The sequence below is a fragment of the Rhyacophila brunnea genome, unplaced genomic scaffold (assembly GCF_057557595.1).
Source record: "Rhyacophila brunnea isolate RB1 unplaced genomic scaffold, BYU_Rbru_1.0 scaffold_20, whole genome shotgun sequence".
NCBI classification, from domain to species: domain Eukaryota; kingdom Metazoa; phylum Arthropoda; class Insecta; order Trichoptera; family Rhyacophilidae; genus Rhyacophila; species Rhyacophila brunnea.
The window spans coordinates 388,650-416,610 of record NW_028232860.1 but is presented as its reverse complement, the minus strand read 5'-3'; the positions used below and the strand labels follow the sequence as shown (position 1 = coordinate 416,610).

The window sequence follows — 27,961 nt, the reverse complement described above, 5'->3', positions numbered from 1 at the left end:
ATGCCACCCCCTACCTTGTGAGGGCCATGGCTGCAGTCCAAGTGTTCACCCCTCACGTCACATCAACGCAATGCCATATGCAGACGGTATTTATAAGAAATGCAATCCGCTACGTATGGCTACCACCAGTCGCAGCCACAGGTGGTTTTGGCTGGAAGAAGTTTCGCAAAATACTTACATGCACGGTTCATGCCCACGTGTCTTACTCATTGAAATTATCAAATCGTGATATCTATCAAAATCATTATTTTTTCAATTTATTTCAAAGTTTTTCAATTTGTGTATGAGTCAGAGTATGGACCTAGGTTGAGTAAGTGGCTGACATCCATTTCCCGTAAAACAAAATCTGTTAATACAAAACCATGATCCTATTAGGATCGGACATGATCGAAAGAAGAAGAAGAAAGAAGAAGAGAAGAAAGAAGTGATTATATAAATATATCCATATGCAATTATTAAAACATATATTTTTCTTAAGAATGTAGGCTTTAAATAAATACTATAACATGTAAGTATTGGTAGCGCCTAACTATATCATTGTGTAGGTACCCACATTTTGGCAAAAAAAGAAAATTTCATGGACAACAGGTAAGCAAGCAACTAGATATTATTATAGTGTCGTCAGGTAAGCACCATATTTTCCTCCTGATTGACTTTTCACCAGGGGGAAGCCAGTGAAAAGTGCGCACGCGTAAATTTACTCGCTTTGTCGAGCCTTCGTTTATTTTCCTACCGCAAGAAAACTGAAAAACACTGCTATCAACTGTGACAGTTGGGCTCGCCAAATAAAAATATTATCAAATTTGCGCGCTTTTCCAGAAATATAATTATCCTAAAATCGGCGTCATTCCGTGTGTTTATGCAATATAGTTTAATAATTTATATCAACGATAGCATTATAAATATTTATACGCCGTACATCGATCGGTTGTTTCCATAGTTCAATTTGGACTCAACCATTCAGTTCTATCAAAATTCCCACCTCGCATAAAGCACTTTTTTATTTGTGTCAGTCTCGATTGAACATCTGATTTAAGTTTTTTTTTTAATTGCAGTGTCGTGTTGCTTTTGAAAATATTTGTTATTTTTTTTGCATTGTGCTAAGGTACAGTAAGGAGCAACCATGGTGACAACGAACATAGAAAATTCCACAAAAGGTGAGTTCATCCATAATTAAGTATTGCTTATTCATTACATTTCCACGAAAAATTCTGACCTTCTTTTCTTTTTTTTGTAAATTAATTTTAATTATACCTTCGCAATAGATTGTATGTTATTTTTTAATATCTAAGTAGGTACTATATTAAATTTATCAAACAATGCTTAATGTTGTGCATTTTATTTAATCACTGGACTTCATATTCCACTTTTTATAATATATTGTATGCATTTAAAATAAAATAGAGACTTTTTGGAACGACTACGCTTTTATGGAAAACAATAATTACTAAGTAGATATGCATTTAATATTTTAGGAATAAATAGGTACGACTACAATATAAAATACAACTCTGATAAAAACAGAGATTCAAAAGAAAATTAACACTATGGTAGCTTTTTTTTATTCGACCAAAGCAGGCAATGAAAAAATATTTTAACGTAGATAATAATATAATAATTAAAACATAAAAAGAACTTTTTATATACTTACTTACCACGTTTTTAAATTTTCTGTTGAATCATATAAACTTGACAATTCTATGTATTAATAAAAACTTTTTTTGTACTTTATAGAAATACTGAATAAATAAAGAATACTGAAATGTCTTTTTGACATTTCATATTGATTTCCATAGTAACGCACGTATATATTAATAATTTAGTTGCTAGGACCCCCTTAGCAACCAACAATAATAACTTACCACACAAAACAGAACTCACTAAAAATGAATTCAATTCTGCTTAAAAATGGCTAAAAGTATTAAAATAATGCATTGTCGTCGTGTTCTAATATATTCTAAAAGTTTCAAATGTCTAGCTAGTCGGGAAGTTAGTTAAAAATCTTCAATCGTCCAATACAAATCTTGGACAAACAAGAAAAAAAATGTACTGGACACACAAGAAAAAATCTGTACTGGACAAACAAGAATACGAGCTAATAAAAACGTGGTAACGTGGTAAAATATGAGACAGATGCGTAGGTAGCAACGTTCCCTCTAATTTTTCTATTGTGTGTGCGGATCATGAACGCACCTGAGCAGTCGGGAACAGAAAGCATAGAAGCATTTATTTTTATAGCCAATCGTATCTATATTATCAATAATTAACACTTTGACTAGATCGCAACCAGATTTTTTGCGATCAGTGATCTCAATCCTAGTCTTTCGTTCTGTGGGTGTTTCCGCCATTATTTTCAAAAATCCACCTGTTTTCAAGTTTCAATTTAGTAAGAGCATCCCGGTGTACTTTTTGACTTAAATGCCTTTTTAAAATATACAACCTCCATTCAATCCACTTTTTTTCAGACGTGAATTCTCCTTGAATATTTGCTGCGGAGCATATGATGAATTTGACACAATCGTCTGTTTCCAAATAAACATATAGGTACATCACCAACTTTTTTGTGAATGCATTGAAGATGGCATTTCTGTTTCGACGATTTCAGAGAGCCATTCCAATTTAAATTTATCGCACGATTTCTTCTTAATGATCGCATTTAAAATATCACACCCTATCCTTATTGACATTTTATGAGTCTAAGAATTGTGCATGTGATGTTTTCATGCATTCGAGCAAAATTAAAATCTGATAAAGGAAACTTTCTTTTTTTGTATGAGGACTGTGCGGGAGATGAAAACATGTGTGCGGACACATCTTGGTAGGTGTGCGCGCGCATACGCGCACACCTTAGTGCAAGAACGTAGTGGTCGCGCGGCGGCGTCTTGCGAAACTCAAACGTATAACCGTGTGTAAAATGTTCGTAGACAGTGTGTTTTTTGGGGCATAATACATACGGTTATACGTTTGAGTTTCGCAAGACGCCGCCGCGCCGCGCCCGCCAAATGACTGCGGACGAGCACTTAGAGGGAACATTGGTAAGTAGGTACGTAAAATGTTAAATTCGACACGAAACTTAAAGTCGTTAGGAACTTATCTACCCTTATGATAACAATATACCTATTACAAAGAAAAACGTTACTGTCAGTTCATTTTATAAACATAAACCGTTTTCTCTCCAACGTCAAGAATATATTCTTATGTTTCCAAAGAGGTAGATGTCACACTAAAAAAAATAACCAGCAACAATATATGTAATAGTATGTTTTTCTAATTCAACGAAATGTATGAATGAAAAAGTGTGCACAATTTTGTCAGATCGCCCAAAATATACCAAAACTATTATGGTTTGGTTCAGGCACGGTTAATTGATTTTCAAAAAATGACCAACACCATTTTTAAATTGTAATCTTAGTTCAATAAAAACAAATACGAATGTCTAACAAAGTTTAATGTACACTATTTATGTCGGAACATACAGCCTACCTCCACCCTTCGCCACTGGCGTGGTTTACTACTCGTGGCTATAGTTAATTGAATTTTACGGGCAATGATTGTAACCCATTCAATAAAACCCGCGTGTCCTTGGCTTTGTGATCGATCACACATTAAACTTTTTTTACGATGAATGTTTATTACACATATTTGATCGACTCGCCGGGTTCGTGCTTTTGGTCAAGTCACAGGTTCGTCTTCCGTTTGCATTGTTCAAATTCATATGTTATATAATATTGTTATGTGTATTTGGATCAAGGATTTTGACCGAATGGTTAACGACCAATTGTCGTTAACACGTTCTCACAGTGGAGGTCCATATTACGGTTATTTTTGGAGAGGAGTCAAGGCGGCAACTCTAGGGTGAATACCTTACAATGGGAATACCCGACATACGGATAATATATCCTGCCTTTTGTAATAAGCACAATAATAATTTCAAACAGAAAAACAATACTTTATAAATTGGCGGGACACAGCGTGTATATAATACAAAAGGAACGTACCGCAGGCGAAAAAAACCATTTAATACAGATAATTAAATACATTTAAGTTCAAATTTATATTTTAAATGGGCATTATGCTCAAAATTATGTTATCATGTTTTCTTTATTACTATTGTTTATCTTCTTTCTTAGTTGGTGTATCTACCTACCGAACAGTTTGATTTAGTTGTATTTTAGATAACTTATTTCGATGCAAACTTTTGATACCTAGGTACCTATTTGACCGTTTGTTGTACCGTTAGACATGGTTTTTCTCAAAAAAATAATCTTTGAACATTAATTAAACAAATGAAAATCGAAAAAATATTTAGCTTCCGTTCACATAAATATGTCCACATTTCGAAAGATTTATAACATTTTGTTTTATTCATTGTATGTCTGTCAAACGAAAATATGTCTCGAACAAATGGCGGAACTTCATTGCTCAAAACCCCGCGCAATGAGTTGTTTACACACACAGAACTGATAATAAATAGAATACCGATATGCTATAATTCAATACGACGCATCTTGATGCAAGGGTTTTGAATGTGTGAGTGTCCTACGAAAATGAAGCACGCATTATGTACGTGCAATAGTGTGTGTAACGCACCAACATTAAATTAGCGTAAATGCATAAACCGAGCGCAGTTTTCAGTATTCGACGTAAAACGTATTCTTGACACGTGTGTAAGCTTAACCCGGATCTTCCTTACTCGAGTCGGTTACCTGCTATCGCCTTACCCCTTATGTATTTCAGTTCTCATTATTTCTGAGTTCCCTGTTTACACACATAGGTATGTATTTATTACGGAGGCGAAAGTTTTGTCAGTACATAATGTAGGTACCTAGATAATTTTTTTTTTAATGAGCTTACGCGTAGCTAGGGATGTCATGTCGAACGAAAGTATCGATCCTCGCATGTGTCGGTCAAAATGATACTTGTCTTGTCTTATTTGTACTATACGCGAGGAATAATTCCTATTTATTTATTCCTGATCGCTATCGAAAGAAGTATCAATACTTTTTTGACGACCGTACGGTTACTACATAATATTTTTTTAAGTTTTTAAACTTTTTAGCGATCAATCTATTATACAGTGTTGCCATGTCTACTGAAATTTCAATAGATCAACTGAAATTTTGGTCAGGAAAAGAAGAAATTATGATCTTCGTGATGAATAAAAGTCACTTTTTACATGATTTTTTAAAAGACACTTGTGAGATTATGCCAATTTGCACGCTTTTACAAAACACAATCGTTGAATTTCATACATTTTTGTCAATCTACCGATATTTTGAAGAAAAAATCAAAAAATCCACTGAATTTTGAAAATTTTAGTTGGCAACACTGTTATTATATTATGCCGGGTCTACATTGGCAACATGTCGCGCGACAATCTCGTTAAATTTTACGATAAGTATGATAATTATCGTAAAATTTAACAAGGTTGTCGCGCTACATGTTGCCAGTGTGGACCCGGCATTGTGTTGATTGTTCTGAGGATGGGTTTATAACTCAATAATCTTAGAACCAATAAAAAAAAAGTTTGTTACAACACCATTATAATTGAATATCTTCTACCACGCAAACGCCAGTTCAATTAATACATTTTAGGTACTTTAGTTTAGTTTTTAATTATTAGATGTTTTACTTGAAATAATAGCGCCAGTACACGTACCAATATGGATTTACTTGCACCAATAGTGTGTATTTTAATATATCGCGATAATAACTGTTTACACAGTGATTTAGTGAATTAGTAACTGAAAAGTGTCCGAAGTGTCATCTTTGACAACAATCTTGCTGTTAAGGATATTCAGTATTGACAAAGATAACAATGAAATTTCAAATGTCATTAGCAAAAGTATTATTGAGATATAAAAATGGAGAATAAATATTGAGTTGAATAAAGTGAAAAAAATAAAATAAATTTAATACAATATAAAACATATTGAAATTCTAATGATGAAAATTATGCTAATTACTATTATGTTTGATGCTGACAAAAAAAATCAATGAAAAAAAATATTTATTTTTATTTCGATTTTTTATGAAAATCTCACTATTTTCGTTTTTTTATGAATTCTTTTGATGTCAACTTATTAATACAGCAATAATATTATCCACAGCTGTATATTCTAAAATTATTATATCGATTAGTCAATTTAATAGTTTTTCTACTAAGTGAAAAATAAATAAATTTTATAATTTTTAATTTAAAAACTAGGTATTTTTATAGTATTTTATTGACAAGCTCATAAAAAATATGTGTTTAATTGATAATATTAGTATTATACAAAAAATATAGTGATCAACCTAACCCCGTGATACCCAAATTACGAAGTAAGGTTACATAAAATTGCTAAGAACTTGTCACTGTAGTTCTGCAGACCATATTTGCAAATAAATCAATATTTTTTGTTTAAACATAATATTATTCTAGCTTCATTTGAGAATAAATTTTATGGCCTTCCGACGAAAAATAATAAAGATGTCAATAAATTAACACGAGACGAAATGTTGGTGTGTAGGAATTTGGTGAAGGCGCCGAAAATATTTTTAAACATTCGATCGATTCATTAGTAATATTCTACCTATAGTAGCAATTATTATTGATGTGTACATACCATATTGCTTTGACATTCCGTGACTTCTGCATCCATGTTTCGCAGGATATAATCCAACAAATAACACCATTTTATAGACGGAACGTAACACTGTGTCGGTCCCGGCACCAGATTTTTTTGATTCTTTTATTTTTTTCAACTCTTGCGAGTAGGTAGATCTAAAAATTAAAAAGAAATATTAATGGCTACTTAGTAGGCATTAACTACTTATTCTGACAAAATTATTAAATTGTAATAAAAATAAAATATGTTGTAATAAATAAAAACCTATACATAAGGTCCAATAAGGTCTTTCAATAAGGTCTTTCAATTTGCACAATAATACGACGTGTTTACACGTGCTCTTTTTTGTTATCTTCGCAATAATACGTACTGTCCTACCCAGTGACGTCCCTAGGCAAAATGCCGCCCCTAGGCAGCGCCAAAAAGCCGCCTCATTTTTTATACAGTATTTTTTATCACCCTTTCATGACTCAAGTATCTAAAAAATGTGTTGCATTGATACATTACTAACAAAATATACACAAATAAAGCATGCAAAATTAGATATAAAAAGCGAATAAATATAATTAAGCTAGACACTTGCCCAAATCATCAAAGTCTGATGTCGTTTTTGGTTGATATTTCTGACACATTTGGTTTGTACCATTTAGCAATACACAGATTTGTTATTTTCACACCATTTTTACAAAGCTATTATTGTAGGTAGGTACAACATGTAAACAAAATATTTATAGCTATTTCTAGAGGTAGGTATACCAAATCTCAATTTGCCGCCCTTCGAGTAACTGCCGCCCCCAAGCGACGCTCAATCTGCCTACCCCCATGGGACGTCACTGGTCCTACCTGTTATGTACCTACCTATAATTCAAATATAATTCGCAAATCTGCACGTGTCATTGCTGGTCATCAAGGACGTGACGTCCAAGGACAACAGAAGTAAACTAGACATCGCGAAACCGACAAAAAAATACAGTCCTGTTAAACCTTGTATGTTAATTCTTAATACATTTTGTTTCCAACCAGTGAGCTGATTTTTTTAATCGAAGGATATTTTCGTTATTAGGTACTTACCTATTTCTATATAATATACCTAATGATTCTCCTCGATTTACCGCCCTTCAAGTAACTGCCGCCCCCAAGCGACGCTCAATCTGCCTACCCCCACGGGACGTCACTGGGTTTCGTTCTGCTCGGAACCCAGCGATTTTTCATTTTACATTTTACTGATGTGTCTTGCTATACCTATCTATATAAAATGGTTTAATTTCCAGTGGAAGCCACAGCCTACATCAGCGCAATAGCGGCGTTCGGAACACTTCTCATCATCATCTTACTCTTCATAAACAGAAGGCATTTCTTTGCTAGCCCTAGCCCCATTCCCAAAGATGTGTGCGACGAAGTTCTTCATACCGCGAACGTCCTTCCTACCAGTCGACCGAGAGGAATAGGTAAATAAACATTGAATTATTACACATTCTCAGGGCGTAGCTGTGTGTTGGCGCCCAATAAGATATCTATGCACACGTGTACCTATACCTACTGACTATAAATATTAAGCTCACCTGTGTTCGATTACCATTAACAGATTTAAAAAGTACAAATAACTAATAATAATTGTTAATTAGTGTTTTAGAAAATTGACAGCCTCCTAAAACTGAAAATAAATCAAGGATCCCCGATATTAAATTTATTCGTCATTGAAAAAATCATAGTACTCTCCGGAATACACTAGATTACAAATAAAGAAAGCAGTGAAATTGAACAAACAGCAGTGCCAAATAATCCATAAACATAATTATTCACAACCAACGTTCCCTCTAATTTTTCTATTGTGTATGCGGATCATCAACGCATATGAGCAGTGGCTTAAGGGGGGGCTGAAGAGCCGACATTCAAATATAATTTAGTATAAAAAGGACCTCGGCGTCGTAAGTACGTTAATTTAAATCGATCTTTTCGCAAAAATCACTAATCATCGGAGATTTTATTTCAAGAAACATTATTATTATTATTGATATTGTCTGCCGCTGAACATTATTATTATTTTTACGCCGATCAGAAAACAGGGCTGTCAAAATAATATTATGAATTAATATTTTTAAAATGTTAATTTCATCATAGTTTTTAATCAAACCTGTGCAAGTACGTACTGATAACTTGGGTGGATTTTGTAGCAAACATACTATTGATATATATACGGGTATATTATTATTATAACCCAATTCAAATTGAACATAGTTTGATACTCAAATACTATTATAGTATGTTTATGATTTCGAGAAAATAATACAATGGTATAATTAATCCATATCAATTATTTGAAAACATTACATTCGCACTTTGCAAGATAACATCAAAATGTGTATATACTTATCTAAATGACGAATGACATTCATGAGTGAGCACGGGCTGAAAGCTTGGAAATGTGTTTTTTTCTATTTCAAAATCTTTTAATTGTGTATTATTTTATTACAGATTCAAGACCAACTTCATATAACTAATAAAAAATACTGTTTGTTTCTACGAATAAAAAAAGACAGGAAGGCAGATGTGTACAAATCACGGCAGTCAGAAAGGCCGGCAAATATGGCCGACAATGCGTGATACACAAACATAAAATACACAAAATTACAAACACATTCGAAGTTTGCCGCACACGTACAGACCACATGATATTTGTTTACGCAAAATCGTCGCTTTTCAAAATGGCGAATTTGATTGCCAGATTTTACTGCGATGAATCAGTATGTTCCTTCTTGTCTTTTCTTATTCGTAGGTTTGTTTACTATGTACACCGAGAAATTTCCATTTATAAAATCGGAAACGATTTTTACAGAAGAGTTTTGGAATATAATGCAACCAAAACTGGAAAAAATTCTATCATGGGTGTTGACTTCCTGAATTAGTTAACCCCAGGTCCATGCCACTACGTGAACCACAGTGGATATTAAGCCATTTCCACACTGGCAACAAGTTGCTGGCAACCTCATTAAATTTTACGATAATCATCATAATTATCGTAAAATCTAACGAGGTTGCCAGCAATTTAACTTGTTGCCAGTGTGGACCCGGCATTAGATGCACAAAACTTAAATAACATATATTATAAATAAAAATTTAAAATTATAAATATATATGATTTATGTCTTCGACAGCCCTGATGAAATATGAGTCGGATCGAGTCATAGAGCAAATTTATTGACACAAACAACTTTGACACGACCTTTTTATATTAACTAGTAGACCAGATATTATGGACCACATGTTAAAAAATCATATTTTCAATTATCAAGGCCAATTCTGTAGAACGTCCCATTAACAACTAGGGTTGGTGTCACCCGGTGCGAAAAAGTTACCCCCCCCCCCCCCCCCACAAACACGCACATGCAATTTTTCATTAAAACTTATATTTTTAAGGTATTTATTAATTTCAGTTATTTTATGTAATAATAACACTAACAACGATAATTTTTTAAGTAATTTTTGAATTTTTTAAAAGATACAACCTCCATTCAATCCACTATATATAATTATTCTTGCATATTTGCTGCGGAGCATAATATGATGCTCTTTTACAATATTTTTTTGTGAGGACTGTGCGCGGGATGAAAACATGTGTGCGGACACATTTTGGCAGGTGTACGCGCGCACACGTGTACATCTTACAGGGAACATTGTTCACAACTATTTTTTAATAAACAAATTTGAGGTTGTATGCGAATTTTTCTTAAACTTTTCGACCACGTAGTTGTCTGCACCTCAAATTTGAGAAGCCTTGTCATAATGCGTACAGTGACACTTCTGTTAATAAGTTAAAATGTGCACACACCAGTGATTCTAAGTAAGTAATGTCCCTATTGTAAAATGATAATTTTCGGTAACTCTCAACATAGGAAAATTAACTTTTGTTTCTGCATGGTCAACGAAACACCTCTTCTACGCCCTCCCCCCCGCCCAGCTGTTCCCCGCGCCCGCCCCTTGCTACGTCACTGCATTCATCTTGTTTATTATTACCATAATATTTACTTTACATTCGCGGGGAAGTCATGAGATTTGTGGAAAAGGTTTTCCCGCGTGTCCCGAATTAATTATTCCTCGATAATTCGATTTTTTTTTGTTTACTCAAGAAGCTCTCTGCAAAAAGAATGACATTTAAATCTTTTGAGGATCTCATGGATTGAAATCGTGGGATAATGAACAGAGAAAGATTTTTACGATTTTTAAAAAATCTATATAATATAGGTATAACATATATAATAACTTCTATATAATAATATGTAATAACATACATAAGTACCTACTTATATAATACCTAGATCCTATATTATGCAAAAAATAAAAATAAATGGAGACAATCTCTGACCAGGCATTCGTAGGGATTAGGATTGTTTATTTGGTTATTACGAATGACACGACAAATTATAGGTTTAGTTATTAGGTACCTATATTCTGGGTCCCGGGCAGTCAGATTTGTTACATTTTTATAGTTTTTATGAGCGACCAAATTGGAACTTTTCCGTTCAGAGCAGTGGCGTACAAAGCATTGGGTTCATACTAGACACGGGTCCCTAAATCTCGGTCCGATCTTTTTTTCCAACTACCTACCTCATTAAGGCGATACTTCAGTGAAACGGCAAATAATTTTCAACTATAGGCGCGACGAAATTTTGGACTCGCTGGCACTCGGAGACCGAACGTCGAGGTGTGAATACGTCAATTTGTTTCGTGATGGCGACAGGGGTATTAATTCTTAAATCGTGTAAAGATGACTAAAAACGTTACCCATTTACTTTAAAAAGAAAACATGTCAATGAATATATTATTATTGTTACTAATAGAACAATAAACAGAAAATTAAATGGACGCATGTTGGATTTATATGACAAATTATATTTCGTTCGGCATGCGTCATTTGCACCCGCAACCCGCAATCCGCGCATCGCCTAGCCACGATCTTTTTAGACCATGCCCCAAAAAAAACTACATTAAAAATAAATTAGATGAAAATCTGATTTTTGTTTTTGGAAGAAAAGCTAAAAAAATAGCTCTCGACATTGATTTTGGGCAGAAAAAATGGACAGAAAAGTCGATTGGATCGGAATGAAAATCTTGGAAGAAAAAGCCATTGACGTTAAAGATAATTAACCAGGATTTATTCATAAGGACTAATATTTCTATCTACGCCAGTGCTTCAGAGTCAGATGTGAGACTCTTTTTTTTAATTTTTCGAGTGGCCAACCAACATTTTTCCTTTCAGATTCTGGTAGATATGTCACAGAAATTTGTGAGATCATACACAATAATCTCTGGCACCATGTCATGTTGTGCTTATTACATTTGTATCACCCTCCGAGCTGTTCAATATTTATTTTGACAATAGGATTCCTTCAATACTTTTTTGATTAAATGTGTACCTGCATAGGTCAATTTGGGCCAAATCCATCCCATTATACACACGGTTGGTGAATACTGTCTTCAACCTTCAACCTGAATACTTGTGTAACATGAAATGTATTATTTTTGAAAACATTTCCAGTTTAAAATAAACATCCACCAGTCCAGTGTCCACTGAGTGAGAGCACCACATGTTAACATTTGACATATCATTCAATACTTTTTATACTGTTATCATCGGCCTTCCGCGTGTGAAGCAGAGATAGCAGGCCGTGATAACGTCAAGGTCAAAGCGGGGGTGGGAGACAGAAACGCACGGGGTATGTTGTGTTGTGGCTGGTTTATTTTTTATCGTATTCGCGATTTGGCGGGCTGCAGACGCGGGCTTGGCTGCTGGGGCTTCGCATCCGAGGCGATGCTCGCTGTCCGATGGGAGATAGGGTCGGGGCTTGCGGCTTGGCGTGCTGCCGATGTGGTCCTTTTTGGCGGGAGATATCTCTTGGCTTCGCGTCCGAGGCGAGCAGAGACGATGCTCGCTGTTCGGCGGCCAATCGAAGAAGTTGAAGAAGAACTTTTTTCGCGCGTGTTCAACCGTCAGATTCGGCTTCATCCCGCTCTCGGTCGCGAACCCTGTTTTACCGACAAATTGACCGGTGGCGGCGCTATCGGTAGGCCGCGTCTGTTTTGGCGGGATTCTGACGAATTTGGATTTTTGATTTCGAGGCGGGCTCCGCTCGGCCGAGAACCGCGAAGAGTGGACGTAGGCTGTGGTGTTCTGGGAAAGTTGATGGTTCGGTCCGCCCTTTGAGGTAGTCTCCTGTGGGAGACTTTCATCTGGTATCACTGTGATGAGCTTAGTTCTAAATACGAACACCAGACGATATACGATGGTACCTATAATATAGCTAGTCTGTTGACTATTTTATTAATGTGCTGAATGGATTACTGGAGAGAATTGATTTAATATAGTTCCTATATTGACACCTATCACTTAATTAGTTTAATAATTTATATTTTTTTCAATTTCAGAACGTGCATTCTCATTTGATAATCCTGGATCAATTGAGGAATCTGACGATGAGAGACTTTTGTTTTCACTACAGGTGTGTATAATCATTCATCAGCATTAGCCGGAGTCAATGACAGCCATATTTGAGTTTTGTCATTGCACATTCAGGAAGTCAGAATGTAAACAAAGGCTCATCGAAGATGAAGGGATAGTTTTAAATTGGATTTAAACCCCTTGGGGGTTCTAAGCTGGAGGGAATTTAGGGGATTTAGACAGACCTGGATGGAGACAGAATGATGCTGGAGAAGATCAAGACCCGGATAAGTTTGTAGCACTAGGAAGAAGAAATAATACTGGTTGTCCAGGGTCTCGCATATTTTTCTGAAAAGCCCTAATCATGGGCACTACTTATTTGAATGTGCTCTGAATTCATTCAGCCGTAATTATTATATTATTAATGAGTTTGATATTAACTATTATCTTTTGCGTGGGACTGATTAATCATTGTTATCACACATTAATAAAAAGCACAATTAACAAGCTACCTACCTATAATGATTTCATTTAGAAAAAAATCATTAAGTTTTGTGTAATTGTGATGTGGTGCTGTGGAATATTCAACTGCTGTACCAAATCCAAAGATTATGGGAAAATTAAAGTACACATATTATATATAAAATATTTTTCAATGTTATTAAAAATAGGCTTCCATAATATCTATGTTATTAGTAATCAGTAATCACCCTCTTTCGACCAGAAGAATAGTGTTTCTTAGTCTGAAACTTTCGGATTGAAATTCCACGGCTGCATCTTATTTACACATGACAAGCGAATGATCAAAATAGTTAGGTCAAATGTAAATGATATATTTCTTTTTAAAACAGGCAAATTCCCCAAAGAACTACACGGATGTGGAGCGAGGTGAGAAAGTACCCGCACCCCCGGTGAGTCGCTCCGAATCGGCGTGCACGCACAATTCTACGGAGTCGGCGCTTCGGGAGACAAGGATTGACTCCATCAACACAATGTCACCAGAGCAGAGCGCCAGGATAGAGGCTTACCACCAGCTGGCTCTCAATCAGAGCAGTGCCGAGAGCGATGTAACCAACCAGGATGTAAGTTTGCTTGCAATGTTGTTTATATTATTATTTTAGTATTTCAACTTTAAATGTGTACAATGCCACCCGATAGAGCCTTATGACTGTCTACTGTGCTACAGTGAGATAAATGAAGGCTCGCTATTGGCCTACCCTGTCGTGTTCCAGCTTGGGAGCATAGGCCAGTTATAAAGTTGCACCATCCCCCTCAAGTCAGAGTTACACCCCATACCTTTTTTCAGACTCAGATATGCAACGCATATATCATTCTTGTAGCAATGTTGTAGTCACGACGCTATGTGGCTATTCCACAATGGCGTAGAATGTCAATATTTTTGGATTTTCATCCATAATACAAGACACAGTCACGTATAACGCCTCTTCGTGATTACATCTATCACTAAGGACTGATTAAGTCCATTTTGTAATGTGTTTTGTCTGGCTTGGCTTACTACGCAGTTCTTAAATCATGTGACTTATTCATTGAATAAAAAAATGTTTAATTAAGTATTACATGTGACCATAAAATGTTGATTTCCTTGATAAGAAAAGCCAGGTCATCATAATGATAGGGTGAAGTCTCACATGATTTTTCTCAAAGCTTGTGTTTTTCTGTGATTGTTTCACTGCAAGTACAACTACTGTCATTGAACCTCATGGCCTGTTAGAGTTTTAAAAAAACGGTGTTGCAAAAATGTATTATGATTTCAGTGCATTGTGGTGCTCTCCCAAGAAACTCTCATGACTCCAGGAAATTGTGGAACATTAGAAGTTGCTTTTCTTTATGACGCCCCAATGAGGAAGATGACGATACATGTGTTGCAAGCTCGGGAAATGCCGCAGCGAGAAACTGGACAATTGACTCATACGCAGGTTACACGATTTAAAATAATTTATTTAGAAATTAACACTGATCACTGCCATGCATCTTCATTGAATTTCAATTTGTCATTCCGGCAGCTTTTAAGGTGAATCTGTGGACTTTTAAATGTCGATATCGCTAATAATCTTTGACAAGCAGTTATCATCTACATATCACATTTATGGCTCTGTAACCATGGTTTCCTTTGGCACCGTGGGTGTCACTGCTGTAATATTATACGCATCGGCTTATAATGTCGTAGATCCCAGGTTCGAATCCTGGGTCTGGCAAATGCACATATTGTTTTTCAATTTGTGTTTAGAGTCATAGTATGGACTTGCCCCTTACCAAGGTTGTCGTCCTGCTTTAACCTCCTGTCTTACATAACCTGTTTTAAAAAAATGTGTGTTAGATGGTACGATTAAAAGAAGATTGAAATAATACAATTTCATTTTTGACGATGTGGTGATGGTGTGATGAGGAGGAGATGAACTGAAGTCTGAGGATGATGTAGATTGCGTGTTTGACAGAAGTGTAGTGATACAGTGATACAATATAACAATGAGGTAGTTATTGCCAGACCCAGGATTCGAACCTGGAACCCACAACAGTATAGGACGACAGTTTGTGTATGAGTCAGAGAATGGACCTAATAGGTTGAGCAAGTGGCTAATATCCATTTCTTGTAAAAACAAAAAAATCTGTTAATACAAACCTCCACTATGTGGAGGTCCATATGATCATATTAAGATCAGACATGGTCAAAAGAAGAAGTGTGTCATGTTATAATCGTTTACCTCAGTCTAGCATGCAGTCTTCTCCCCTGCAATGCATTACAAAATAAATGTGGAATAGTAATTTATTTTTTCGTTAATTCTAATCCACAGATTCGACTGATAATGCTGCCAAGCAAGAAGCAGAAGCACAAAACAAAAATTCGCTCCGGGGAGAACCCGCAGTTCATGGAGAGTTTCCTTCTACATCGAGTTAATCCAGGTAACTGTTGTTATCCAAAGCAACTTTGAACATTCAATATTAATACACACAATTTGGAATAGGTACCTCAGAAGCATTCCTATGTCGTAGTTATTATTGAAGTAGCGAGAGTTTTATTTGGGAGGGGCATTTTTGTAGCAAAAAGTAATTAATGAATAATGACATGACACTTACATTACTGATCAGTTGCCATTATTGAACGCCATCGCCTACTACTCACTGATCATTTTGTTTCCGTCAAAGTTTTGTACATTAATAATTATTATTATAGGTACCAGTGACGAAGGCTCCGTAGTAGGCGATTATTTGAATCCTACCTTCTAAGAAAAATAGAGAGAAAGTATTTAAATTTAAATAAATAAAAAAATGTGCGGAAACCAATTGAATATATCGTCAGAATAATCAATTAATATTTAAAAAATAAAAATGAGAGCCATCTATCATCAGAATTTAGAATAAATAAAAACTAAGTGACAAAGCAGCGCCTCTAGCGAGTATTGAAATATCGATTCACTCGAGATGATTTCGGCGTGCTTCTTGTATGAACTGTGTGCCACGTGGCATCGGGGTAGTCTGGTTTTGTTCATACAAATCTATAAGCTTATAAGGCAAAGGCTATCTCCGCATATATTTAGTGTCGATGACTGCCGCTTTATTCAAATAATATTTAATAATGCGATTATTAGAAAAAAAAAATTCTATGGGTTCAATCACGTCATATTTTTAAAAATATATAATAATTTTATCTCGTGATTATTAATTATCAGTTAATTCAGTCGTAGACTAACATTGAGATCCCCGGGGTTCCAGCGGCTAGCTCGTATGTCCATCGAACCCCGGATTCACAAAAAAAAAGAAATTTTCAAACGGTTGGAGTGTAAATAAAACTCGGTCTTTCGTGCTCGTAACGTGGTCTTCTTATATTTTCTTAATTTTTAGTTTTACAAATTATATTTGGGATTTTTACAGTTGTAGTCGTCAGGTCCGTACCTATCGGAAAGGGGACGCTTACCGCCTTTTCTTTTCTTTCTTCAAATCTCGCGTACCTACGCCGTCCAACAAAAAGGACTCTCGTGATTGGCCAAATTTTATCGCCTGATTTTGATTTGACGAATCACGAGGACCACCTCGGCGCAGGCGCGCAGGGATTTTTACGTTGCCGGCAAGCGCGGCAAAATTTATTATATTTAAATACTTATATTTAGTCTTAAAATTATCTCTTTCATACATGATCATTTATACATTTTAAATTAAATTAAATTTATCTTAATTACACCTCCGCCCAATATGTGATTTTCACACACCGGACGAAGGCCCTTACTTATAAATAAAAAAATACTTACGTGGTTGAGCAAGGAATCAGATTAGATGTTTTATGAAGCCGTTTCTAGAGGTCAGGGTTACGTTTCGACTTGAGCTACTAAATGATTATTTTACACCGGGAGAAGCCCGCCTGTAACAGGGGTGTATCAATTCGCCCCATCTGGATTAAAGTCGAAAGGTACGCCCTGATCTCATCGGCCACCCATCCAATTCCTTGTTCATCCGTTAAGTACATAGCATGATAAACAGTTTATAAAAGAATTCAACTACAATCTAACTATTCTAACATGAAACTCTATACTTTAGCTCTATTTTTATTATTTTCTATATTAATTTTGGATTATTATTTTCAGCTCAAAGCAATGCTTTCGCGATACTTTTGAATAGGTCAGAGTTTGATTTAATTTCAGTGTAGTACATTTATTTTGTGTTACTTTGTTTTAATTAGGTTTTCTTGTTATTTTATTCGTTTTTATTAGTCAGCGGAGGGGTCGTGGAGCTGCAGTCTTTGACTCTTGGGCTGTCCAGTTTTTTGTATTCCGAGAGGCTACATTTGTAGACGTTTAGCCCTCGTTCGGAATTATTATTTCGCTAAGCACTTCTATTTTCTTTCTGGCGCTATAGGAGCGTACCTAGCCGGACGTCGTCTGCCTTCGCGACGAGGGCGAGATAGTAGCGTGACTACTGGGCCAGGCTCGTCCCGAGCAGCGGATATCTTTCTATGGAAAGTTTCCCACTCGTCTGCTGGTCTCTGCAGCATCACCTCATGGGTAGATACTGTGCTTGCATTCATTCCTACCGCTGTGGGCAAAGCGTCATTTAGCGGTACAACGGCCAGGCTCGTTGACGGCATGGCTTTCCCACCGGTAGTAGGATGGTTTTTAGCCGCAAGTATTCTCTTCCACTTCCTCTTCTTGGATGGCAACACTTCGAGAGTACCTCCCGTTGTGCCACGACTTCTTTCAGGCGTCACGTCCCTAGCCTCCTCATGAACCTGCGACGAGAAAGGAGAGTGCGCACTCTCCACACCATCAAGCTCTGGTATCATAAGTTGCCCGGTTACGCTGCCTTCAGATTCGCTCACTTCGAGAGGAGACCCCCTTAGTGCTTCCAAATTATCTTCCTCGTCATCTCCTATATCGTCTTCCGCTTCCGTCTCAGCGGGAGGGTAATGTTTACGGATTTGATCTACATGAAATTTATAAGGTCGGCCACGCCGAGCTACGTAATACGTCACTTTGCCAACTTTCCAGATAATTTTATGAGGTCCTGTCCATCTAGGTTCAAGTCCCGCACTTGCTCCTGGTCTTGTTTTGGGATATTCCTTCGTGTATACCGATTCCCCAACTTGGTAAGCCGGTGGTTCAGCCACACGATCCTGTCTTCGACGTTGGAAATACCTTTCTTGATTTGCAAAGACAGCCTCATTCATACCTTCACGGTTCCGCTCAACTCCATTACTCTCTCTCGACCTTAGCGGGTTGGACCAATATCCAGGCCTACACATTTTCGCTCCCCAAAGTACTTCAGCAGGGGTGAATCCCGTGGCTGCATTGCGCCGGCATCGTAAATCACCCAGTACGTCTGTGAGATGGGCATCCCACGTACTTTGGTCCAAGCCTGCTAAACGAATACGCAACCCTTTCTTAATCTCCTGGTTACGGCGTTCAGTCGGATTCTGTCTGGGATTGTAGATGGCAGTTGTCCATTGTAAACAATCCCATTCTTCCAAGGCTGCGAGCCATGCCGGGTGACTAAATTGCGTTCCGTTATCCGTTAAAAGCGCCCGTGGACTTCCATAACGCAGGATGATCTGATCGCGAACTAACTGGATGATATGTGATACAACCGCTGATCGCAACGGAAAGGCTTCAACCCACCGTGAAAACAAGTCGGTGATTACCAGAATGAATCTATTTTTTAAGCGTGTGGTAGTATAAGGTCCCATCAGGTCTAATGCCAGGATCTCCCATGGCCGCTTAGCTTCCATATGAGAAGTTTCCGCTGCCCTAAGCTGCAACGCACCACGCTTCCGGGTGGCACATATGCCACAGGCCCGTACGTAAGCTTCCACTTCGCGTCTACGCCTGCGCCACACAAACTCATCGCGGATAGCGTAGTCCGTTTCCAACGATCCTGGGTGACCATTTTCGTCGTGAAAAACTTTCATCACCTCCTTCCTTAATGAGGCCGGCACTACTATTTGTGGTGTCTGACTTCCACTCAACCGTACCAGCAACCCGTTTTTCACAATCAAGCCGGCGGGTTCTCTACTCGGTCCAACATTCGAATTTATGCGCCGTATTAATCCTTGTATCGTAGTATCCGTTCGTTGTTTATCCATAATCTTTTGTCGTAATGTGACCGTTGTTAGTAACATAGCGGTATGGGGCTCAGGTTTTCGCGTGGGCGCTTCCATCCGCTTGTTTATCTCCTCAGCATCCTTAGCGTTGGTCGCGTGTTCTTGAGGGAACCTTGAAAGGTGATCGGCCAGGTGGTTTTCAATACCGGGGCAATGTTCCGTATCAAAACGAAACTCGCTCAAGAGCATCGCCCACCTTGCCAATTTACCCTTCTGATTTTTCGCTGTATTTAGCCACGTGAGTGCCCGGTTATCGGTAATCAGCGTGAACTTTCGATCCTCAAGGTAACCTCGGTATTTTGTAATACCGAAGACTGCCGCCAGGGTTTCAAGTTCATTACTGTGATACCTACTCTCAACTTCATTCACGCGTCTACTTGCATAGGCTATGACATCGCGTCCACCGTCTTGTTTACGTTGAAACAGCACGGCCGCAATTCCATGTCCTGAAGCATCGGTTTGTAAGCAGAAGGGCCTTTCGAAATCCGGTCTGGCCAGCTTTAAAGGTTGTTTCATAGCTTCTTTTATTTGTCTGAAAGCATTTGTAGCTTCATTGGTCCAGTGAAATTTTACAGTGGTTCGAAGTAATTTCGTCAGAGGTATTGCTATTTCTGCAAACCTAGGTATATACTCCCGTAACCAATTGCATAAACCTAAGAAGCTACGCACATCTTTCCGGGTTGTTGGTTGAGCGGCCGCTTCTACCTCTCGCAGATGGTGCAACTGCGGCTCGTTTCCAGTAGCCGTAATGCGGTGTCCAAGGTAGTCGACCTCTCTGAGACCAATTTGACACTTATTTGGTGCCACTCTCAGTTCATGGTATTGTAGTCTTTCAAATACCATTCGTAAATGGTTCACGTGGTCCTCCCACGACCGACTATATACAATAATGTCGTCCAAATAGACTAAGCATATATTGTTTATGAGTCCGACCAGCACCTCTTGGCTCATGAGCCTCTGAAATGCGCCGCAGGCGCCTTGCAAACCAAATGGTAAAACGTTGAAGTGATAGCAGCTACCATCAGCCGTAGCGAAAGCCGTCAGTGGTCGAGTATTTTTATCAAGTTTTACTTGCCAGTAACCGCTACGCAAATCTAGGCTGCTAAAAATGGTGGCAGTGCCTAGGTCCTTGAGTGTCTCTAAAATAAGAGGCAGGGTAGTAGCCTCCTCCTTAGTGAGGGCGTTAAGCTTTCGGTAATCCACACAAAACCGGGTGGTACCATCGCGTTTGGGTACTAAGTGTACAGGAGAGCAGTACGGAGAGTTGCTAGGCTCTATTACACCGTCCGCAAGCATCTGCTGCACGCTTTCTTGAATTTGTCTTCGCTTATTTTCGGATTGTCTAAAAGGTCCCAACCTGAAGGGTGTAGTATCCTTTAAATGAATCCGAAATTCCGTGGTTCTACTCGGTGGTCCGTGTTCGGCAAACCGGTCGCTAAAGTCCGTCATAACTTTAGTTAAAGCAACGCGCGCCCTTTCAGGGATGTCAGGTGACAGTTCTGCCAAGGTAATTTGTTCGCTAGGCAATGGCGGTCTCGTCGTTTGACAGTGAACAGTTTGTCGTATGTGGTTTCCAAAGTGTACACAGCGACGCTTCATGTCAATGACCGCTTCTTGTTTGTCCAGCCAATCCATGCCGATGAGAAGATCTACCTGCAAATTGTTCAAGGCGAGAGCATCGAATTCCACGGGGCTGTCACGTAAATATCCGCTGAGTAAAACGTCCCCGCTTGTGCTCAAAGCTTCGCCACTCGCGGTAACGAGCATTTGAGGAGCGCCCTTAACTTTGTATGGCGGGCATACCAATGCCTTCCGTACGAGAGTTCTCGTGGCTCCAGTATCGACGACGGCCTCGTAACGTCCGGTTACTCCGTGGATGCTCAAAGGCAGTTTGAGAAGGGGCGCACCTCCGTTATATGAGCTGACCCCATACCCAGACACACATACCCCAGCAGAGGCTACGTCGTCTTGTACCCCGTATTTTAGATTATTTACACTATTATTACTATTATCAGTATGTGATTGAACACTATTACCGTTCACTTTTTTATTTAACACTAAATTTTCGTAATCATATTTCACACTTTTATCCAGTAAACATTTATTTAAAACATCTAATTTATCAGCTACAACATTATTATTATTCACTAAGGCGTCACTAAAACTATTGGCAATAGCGATCTTCTTTGGTAGTACGTTTTCGCACGCCATAATGTAAGTTGACCCGGTACTGCCAATTTCATTATTATTAAATTTCTTATCAAGACTTTCCTTATAACTAACATTTTTATTATTACTTATTTTACGTTTCTTATTATTTATCTTATTTATTACAGCTAGAATATTTATTCCCCCTCGATTGGATGAAGACATTCGTTTATTTAGTTTCTCGCGAGCATCGTCTGACGTTTGCGGCGACGCGAGTTTGCTAGCTGATCCTGACCTAGGCAATCTGCGGTAGGTCATGGTTTCGCTGAACGTTTTCGTGCTCACTACTTTATTTTTAGAACTCCCGTGCGAGTTTTGTATCGATTTATTCCCGATAATATTATTCGTTGCGTTTGAAACGTTTATACACCTAATATCGTCTTGAGCCGACGTAGTTTTTGCAAATACATCTTTATATGTATCAGATTCGATTCGCATACAATTAAAAGGGCCAGTGGCGGCATATTTAAGATTAAATTTATTATCAATATTTTCAGTGTTTTTCAAAGTCAAATTATTTATTCGTAATTTACCGATGTTGTTTTTGTCAACATTTACAGATTCGAATGTTGAGTTTACGGTTAATGTTGGCGCGTCACGCATTCTTTGTTCATCCGTCATCTTTCTTACCTTTTTAATCCTAGTACAGTTTGTATCTTCGACGAGCAACACCAGCTGATTTTCATTCTCTCTTTGCGGAATATCGTTAAGGCCAGGATTCAAATTAATTGCTCCGCTATCGTACGGCGTACTATTAAATCCTATGCCATCAACTTTATTTTTAGAGCGAAATACTCTCGTTTTATGGTTAACCGGAAAGTTTACTTCGAAAAATTGTCCTGAATGAAAATCGGTGTTGCTTGACGACACATTTTTACAATTATTATCTAACTTAACACTAGCAACAATAGGCTTTATAAGAAAGTCACTATCTATAAACTTATCACTAGATTTAACGGGCACTTTAAGAGGGTCCCGATTAAAGCACTTGTCACTATTTTCTTCATTTTTTCGTATGCCATTGTAGGTGGCATCCGCAGGATCACGAGGTCTCCTCGAGAGCCCAAGTCGACTTCTCGGTTCTGCGGCGCCCCATCAATGTCCCTGCTCCGTTTCCAGTGGACTCCATTCTTGGTTGCGTCTCCATGCAGGGTAGTTCGGGCATGTATGGTTCTGGTGGTAACCGAACTCGCAGTACTGACACTTGCGAACGCCGTTTGCGTCATAAAGTGGCGTACGGTTTCCGCCATGGAAGGCACCTCTGCGTTGTTGGCCTCCTCGAGCCAGAAAGGCTCCGTTTGGGGTTCTGGCCTGATTATTATTTGTCGATTCCCGCGGTTGCGGAGGCGGTTCAGGGCGTGTCTCAGCCTTAAATATTTGTTGACGTGGTTTCGGGCGTGCGCTCGACTGTTCTAAATTTTGATTACAGTCGCATAGGCAGCCGCATTCTTTTCGTCCCGATCGTTGCGTGGCTATCGCTACGGGAGGTCTAATCGTAGTTGGTATAAGGCGTTGAGCCACCACCAGTAGTTCGTCCAGGTTGGACCAGCCTGCTTGGCCCACTCGCAGTTGATCCCTTTCACTAAGCAGGTCGAAAAATAACTCGCCAAGTTCTTTCCCGGGGATATATGGTAGCAATATGGTCGCCAGATCCTTCTTATTCAACAGAAACCCGAAGACATCTTCATCCGGTCGTTGTACCAAGTTTTGCAGTTCCGTCCGTTGTTGGCGACGTTTGAGGGACGATTCGAATTGCTGGCGCAGCAGGTGAATAAATGACTGCCAGCAGGTATTCGAAGATATCGTCTTCCCCCATATTTTTGCCTCATCTCTTAATCTATTTAGTGCGAGTCCTGTCCAACTTTCGGGCGGGCTCTTAGCTGCGGCGAAGTACGTCTCACACCCTTTGATAAAATCTGACACCTGATATAGTGGGTGTCCCGTGTAGAAGACTTCAAGCTCCGGCTTCAAGCCCCAAGGTTGATACAATTGTGGTATGACCGGCACTGCTTCTGACGTAGGCTTCAGGGCTGTTGATGACGCTACAGTCGGCAAATTCACGTCCTCGTGCGGCCTCATTTCGAACACCAGAGGAGGGCTCTCCCGGTTTGATGTTGGAGACAGCACTTCTTCTTCGATGAGGGTCACGTCGGAATCCGCTTTTTCGTTAGCCATTTCTTGGTTGTTCCGGCTCCTGGATCTCGTTAACATTTAATACACAGTATGTGATCTCAAACTTTTATTTAGCGTTCGCGGGTTCGGAAGAATTAATGCGATTCTTCACGCCTCATGTTGCTTGGGCGCCATTGAGATCCCCGGGGTTCCAGCGGCTAGCTCGTATGTCCATCGAACCCCGGATTCACAAAAAAAAAGAAATTTTCAAACGGTTGGAGTGTAAATAAAACTCGGTCTTTCGTGCTCGTAACGTGGTCTTCTTATATTTTCTTAATTTTTAGTTTTACAAATTATATTTGGGATTTTTACAGTTGTAGTCGTCAGGTCCGTACCTATCGGAAAGGGGACGCTTACCGCCTTTTCTTTTCTTTCTTCAAATCTCGCGTACCTACGCCGTCCAACAAAAAGGACTCTCGTGATTGGCCAAATTTTATCGCCTGATTTTGATTTGACGAATCACGAGGACCACCTCGGCGCAGGCGCGCAGAGATTTTTACGTTGCCGGCAAGCGCGGCAAAATTTATTATATTTAAATACTTATATTTAGTCTTAAAATTATCTCTTTCATACATGATCATTTATACATTTTAAATTAAATTAAATTTATCTTAATTACACCTCCGCCCAATATGTGATTTTCACACACCGGACGAAGGCCCTTACTTATAAATAAAAAAATACTTACGTGGTTGAGCAAGGAATCAGATTAGATGTTTTATGAAGCCGTTTCTAGAGGTCAGGGTTACGTTTCGACTTGAGCTACTAAATGATTATTTTACACCGGGAGAAGCCCGCCTGTAACAGGGGTGTATCAACATATATAATATATTATTAATTTTTTTATTTAGTTTGTCATTTTGAGCTGTTGATACCGCTATATTTACCGATGATATATTTTTAGGCGTATGTTACTTGTAGGTATAGGAAAATAGATAATTTATATTCATCACTCAATTATATATCGTCAGTGACCCATTGAAATTTCATCGATTTAGTGTGACGTTGACATTAGTGTGTACCTATTCATCAGTAGTAATAACGTATTGTCGTCTTATTTCCCGTAAATATATCTGACAAGTGTGCTCTTTTTCTTTGATCTCCACAGCCTACCTCTTTCCAAAAGTCACCCTTTGCCAGGTACCTACAGCAAAGCATTGATATACTTCTAATCTGGACGAGGACATGAGCTATTGCACAAAATGTTTATTTTATTTGTGTTGATTTTGAAAAGACAAAGAATTTAATTATTAACGTATTGCACTATTGTATTTCTTTGACAGAGGAAGTAAACAGTATGGGAGTCCGCTTTCGGGTATATGGGTGCGAAAGAATGCGTCGACAGCGGCTGATCGGTGAAGTGGCAGTTCAGTTCTCTACACTACGACTTGAACTGGAAAACTCCTTGTGGTTGACTTTACAACCGAGAGCAAACATGCAGGTTACAATATTAACTATTTCATAAAGTAAAATTAAGTTTTATCTGTTTGCTTCGGTGATGAAGACTCGTTGCTAAAAAATGATATGTAGTGAATACATGGCCCCCACATCCTGAAGCGGGCCCCTAGCCCAGGATCTTTGACAGGCCCCCCTATCTATCGCTAAGGTTAAAGCAGTGTGATGTTTGAGGGAAAATGAAGGGTACCTATTCTTTTTAGCGTTTTTTTGGATTTTTTAATACATCCACTTTAATTATGGAGTTGTCGATACAATACAATAATCAAAAATTGCATAACGCAACAACATATTTTAAAATAATTATATTCTTGAAGGACCGCAGGCGACTTTTTTAAAATTTGTGATTTGTGTTTATCTCACCTACTTGGTCAACCCACCACGCCGGGCCCCCCTGAGCCCCCAGAGAAAAATGTAGTCAGTTTGCAGTTTATTAAAACTGCCATCACATTTATTTGATTTCAATATTTTAAAAAATTAAATTAAAGTGTGTATGAAAGACATTTTCCTTGGTGGTGACATGGCAACATAAAAAATGATGGTGGGATTAGTTACCCACCAATTTTATAGGGAGACTTTATGCAATCTTATATGAGGCACATGCCAGCAAAAAAATCTTAATATTTTTTGTAGATTCTTGGATGGATCATAACAATGATTCTTCGATTTACTTATAGATGAGTGGTTCAACTTGTGATCTTGCTAGCCTCGGGAGATCAGACAGTGTTAGTTCGTGTTCGAGCATGCAGCACGGTGGCGTTGCAGAGATGCTCCTGGGCCTGGCATATAATGGGACAACTGGACGCTTAGCCGTTGAGGTAACAGTTATTTATTATGACCATCAGGGAACACAGAAATAATGGGAAGTGCATTACCTTCCGGATACGGTAGTAACAAGGTTTAAATCTTGAGTGGGGAGAAATATGGGATAAACTTAAACACCTATTAAAGAATTTGTTATTTTCTATAATAGTTACGCTCTTATATTGTATTAAAGTTTGTCACGTAATGAAAATGCGAATTCGATATTGGTAACATTTTATGGCCTGACTTCATTAAGTCATAAACAAAATTCAGCTCCAAAATCTAGGCCTATGGCTATAATCTGCTCTGTGAGTAAAGTAAATGAGTAAAGTTGGCGTGAAAATAGACTTAATAAACACTATCCTTGAAAATACAATGATATCTAGTCAGTCTTTCTTAGAATATAATGTTCGTAATGCAGTAATTCAGTTACAGCTAGTAAAGTATGAAATCATATTTTCTTTCAGGTGATCAAAGGCAGCCATTTTCGTAAGCTGTCGATAAACAAAGCGCCGGACACATATGTAAAACTTTGTATGGTGAGCAGCCTGGGTAAAGAGATGGCGAGGTCTAAGACGACAACTCGCAGGGGTCAACCTAATCCACTCTACAAGGAACTCTTTATGTTCCAGGTACATAAAAAATCGGCGACCCTCGCAAATTTAAGAGCTCCATTCAAGCCAATAGAGGGATTTTTAAATTACATTTAACAATATGTGAAACAAACATGATTTATATAAACAAAACGAAATGAAAAATATTATTGACAATAAACAAACATAATGAATTGAAATCAAAATAGAATTTAGGCATTACAAAATTTTAATTTCATTGAAATTCAAATTGAAGCATGCAGATGTTCATCGGTTAGTAGAGAAGAAAATTTATTTTATCTAAGACTCATGGTAGAAAATGCTTGTTCGTAAATGTATATTATGTGTTACCAAATTTGCAAAGTTTTTTGGTAAGCATCGATAAAATTATTGAGTATATTCCTCAATACATTCTTCAATATTTAATTGGATTTAACTCCAAAATTTTCATCTGTAATTGGTTTGGTGGATTATTGATGTGTACGTTAAAAGGGTTTTAAAATATTTGTATTTTGAAAGTTGAAATTCTGATTTAAATATATTTTTTGGCGATAATAAATTGACAGCACTGAATAATCTCTAATATGAGAAAATAAGATTAAATCACAATTTAGTAAGTTCACTAAATAAAACAAAAATAACATTGGCTCACATGTTTTCACTTATTTGAGTTGTGAAATATTATTATCACTGGTGTTTGAATTATTTTAAATTTCATGTTCAACCGTTAATATTTTCTTGACTTATCGAAGGTGGCACTCTTCCAATTGAGCGAGGTGACCCTGATGGTGTCGGTGTGGTGGCGCAGAAGCGTAAAGAAGAACGAAATGGTAGGGTGGTTCTCGCTGGGACTCAACTCGTCAGGGCGGGAGGAGGCCGCCCACTGGAGGGACATGCGAGAAACCAAAGGCGAGCAGATTCAACGGTGGCACGTTCTCATAGACTCCTGATTCACGTAACAAACGGGTGTAACCTTCGTTTGGGTTACAGCTGCTTTTTATTGTACGAAAAGCCTTTCGTAAACTTTAGCTATTTCTATCCGGACGCTTGAGAGTATGCGCTCCTCGGAGCCGCT

At 38.1% G+C, this 27,961-nt stretch overlaps 1 protein-coding gene across 1 annotated transcript; it reads left to right on the top strand.

Moving 5' to 3' along the window:
- The first annotated feature begins 977 nt into the window (after positions 1-977).
- On the top strand, positions 978-27,961 carry Syt14 (Synaptotagmin 14). Its single transcript, XM_085948429.1, has 10 exons — positions 978-1,157; positions 7,883-8,059; positions 13,035-13,108; positions 13,899-14,129; positions 14,823-14,984; positions 15,861-15,969; positions 25,318-25,475; positions 26,167-26,307; positions 26,761-26,925; positions 27,639-27,961. Exons 1-10 carry the CDS (start codon positions 1,124-1,126, stop codon positions 27,834-27,836), a joined length of 1,449 nt encoding a protein of 482 aa, XP_085804555.1. The 5' UTR covers positions 978-1,123; the 3' UTR covers positions 27,837-27,961.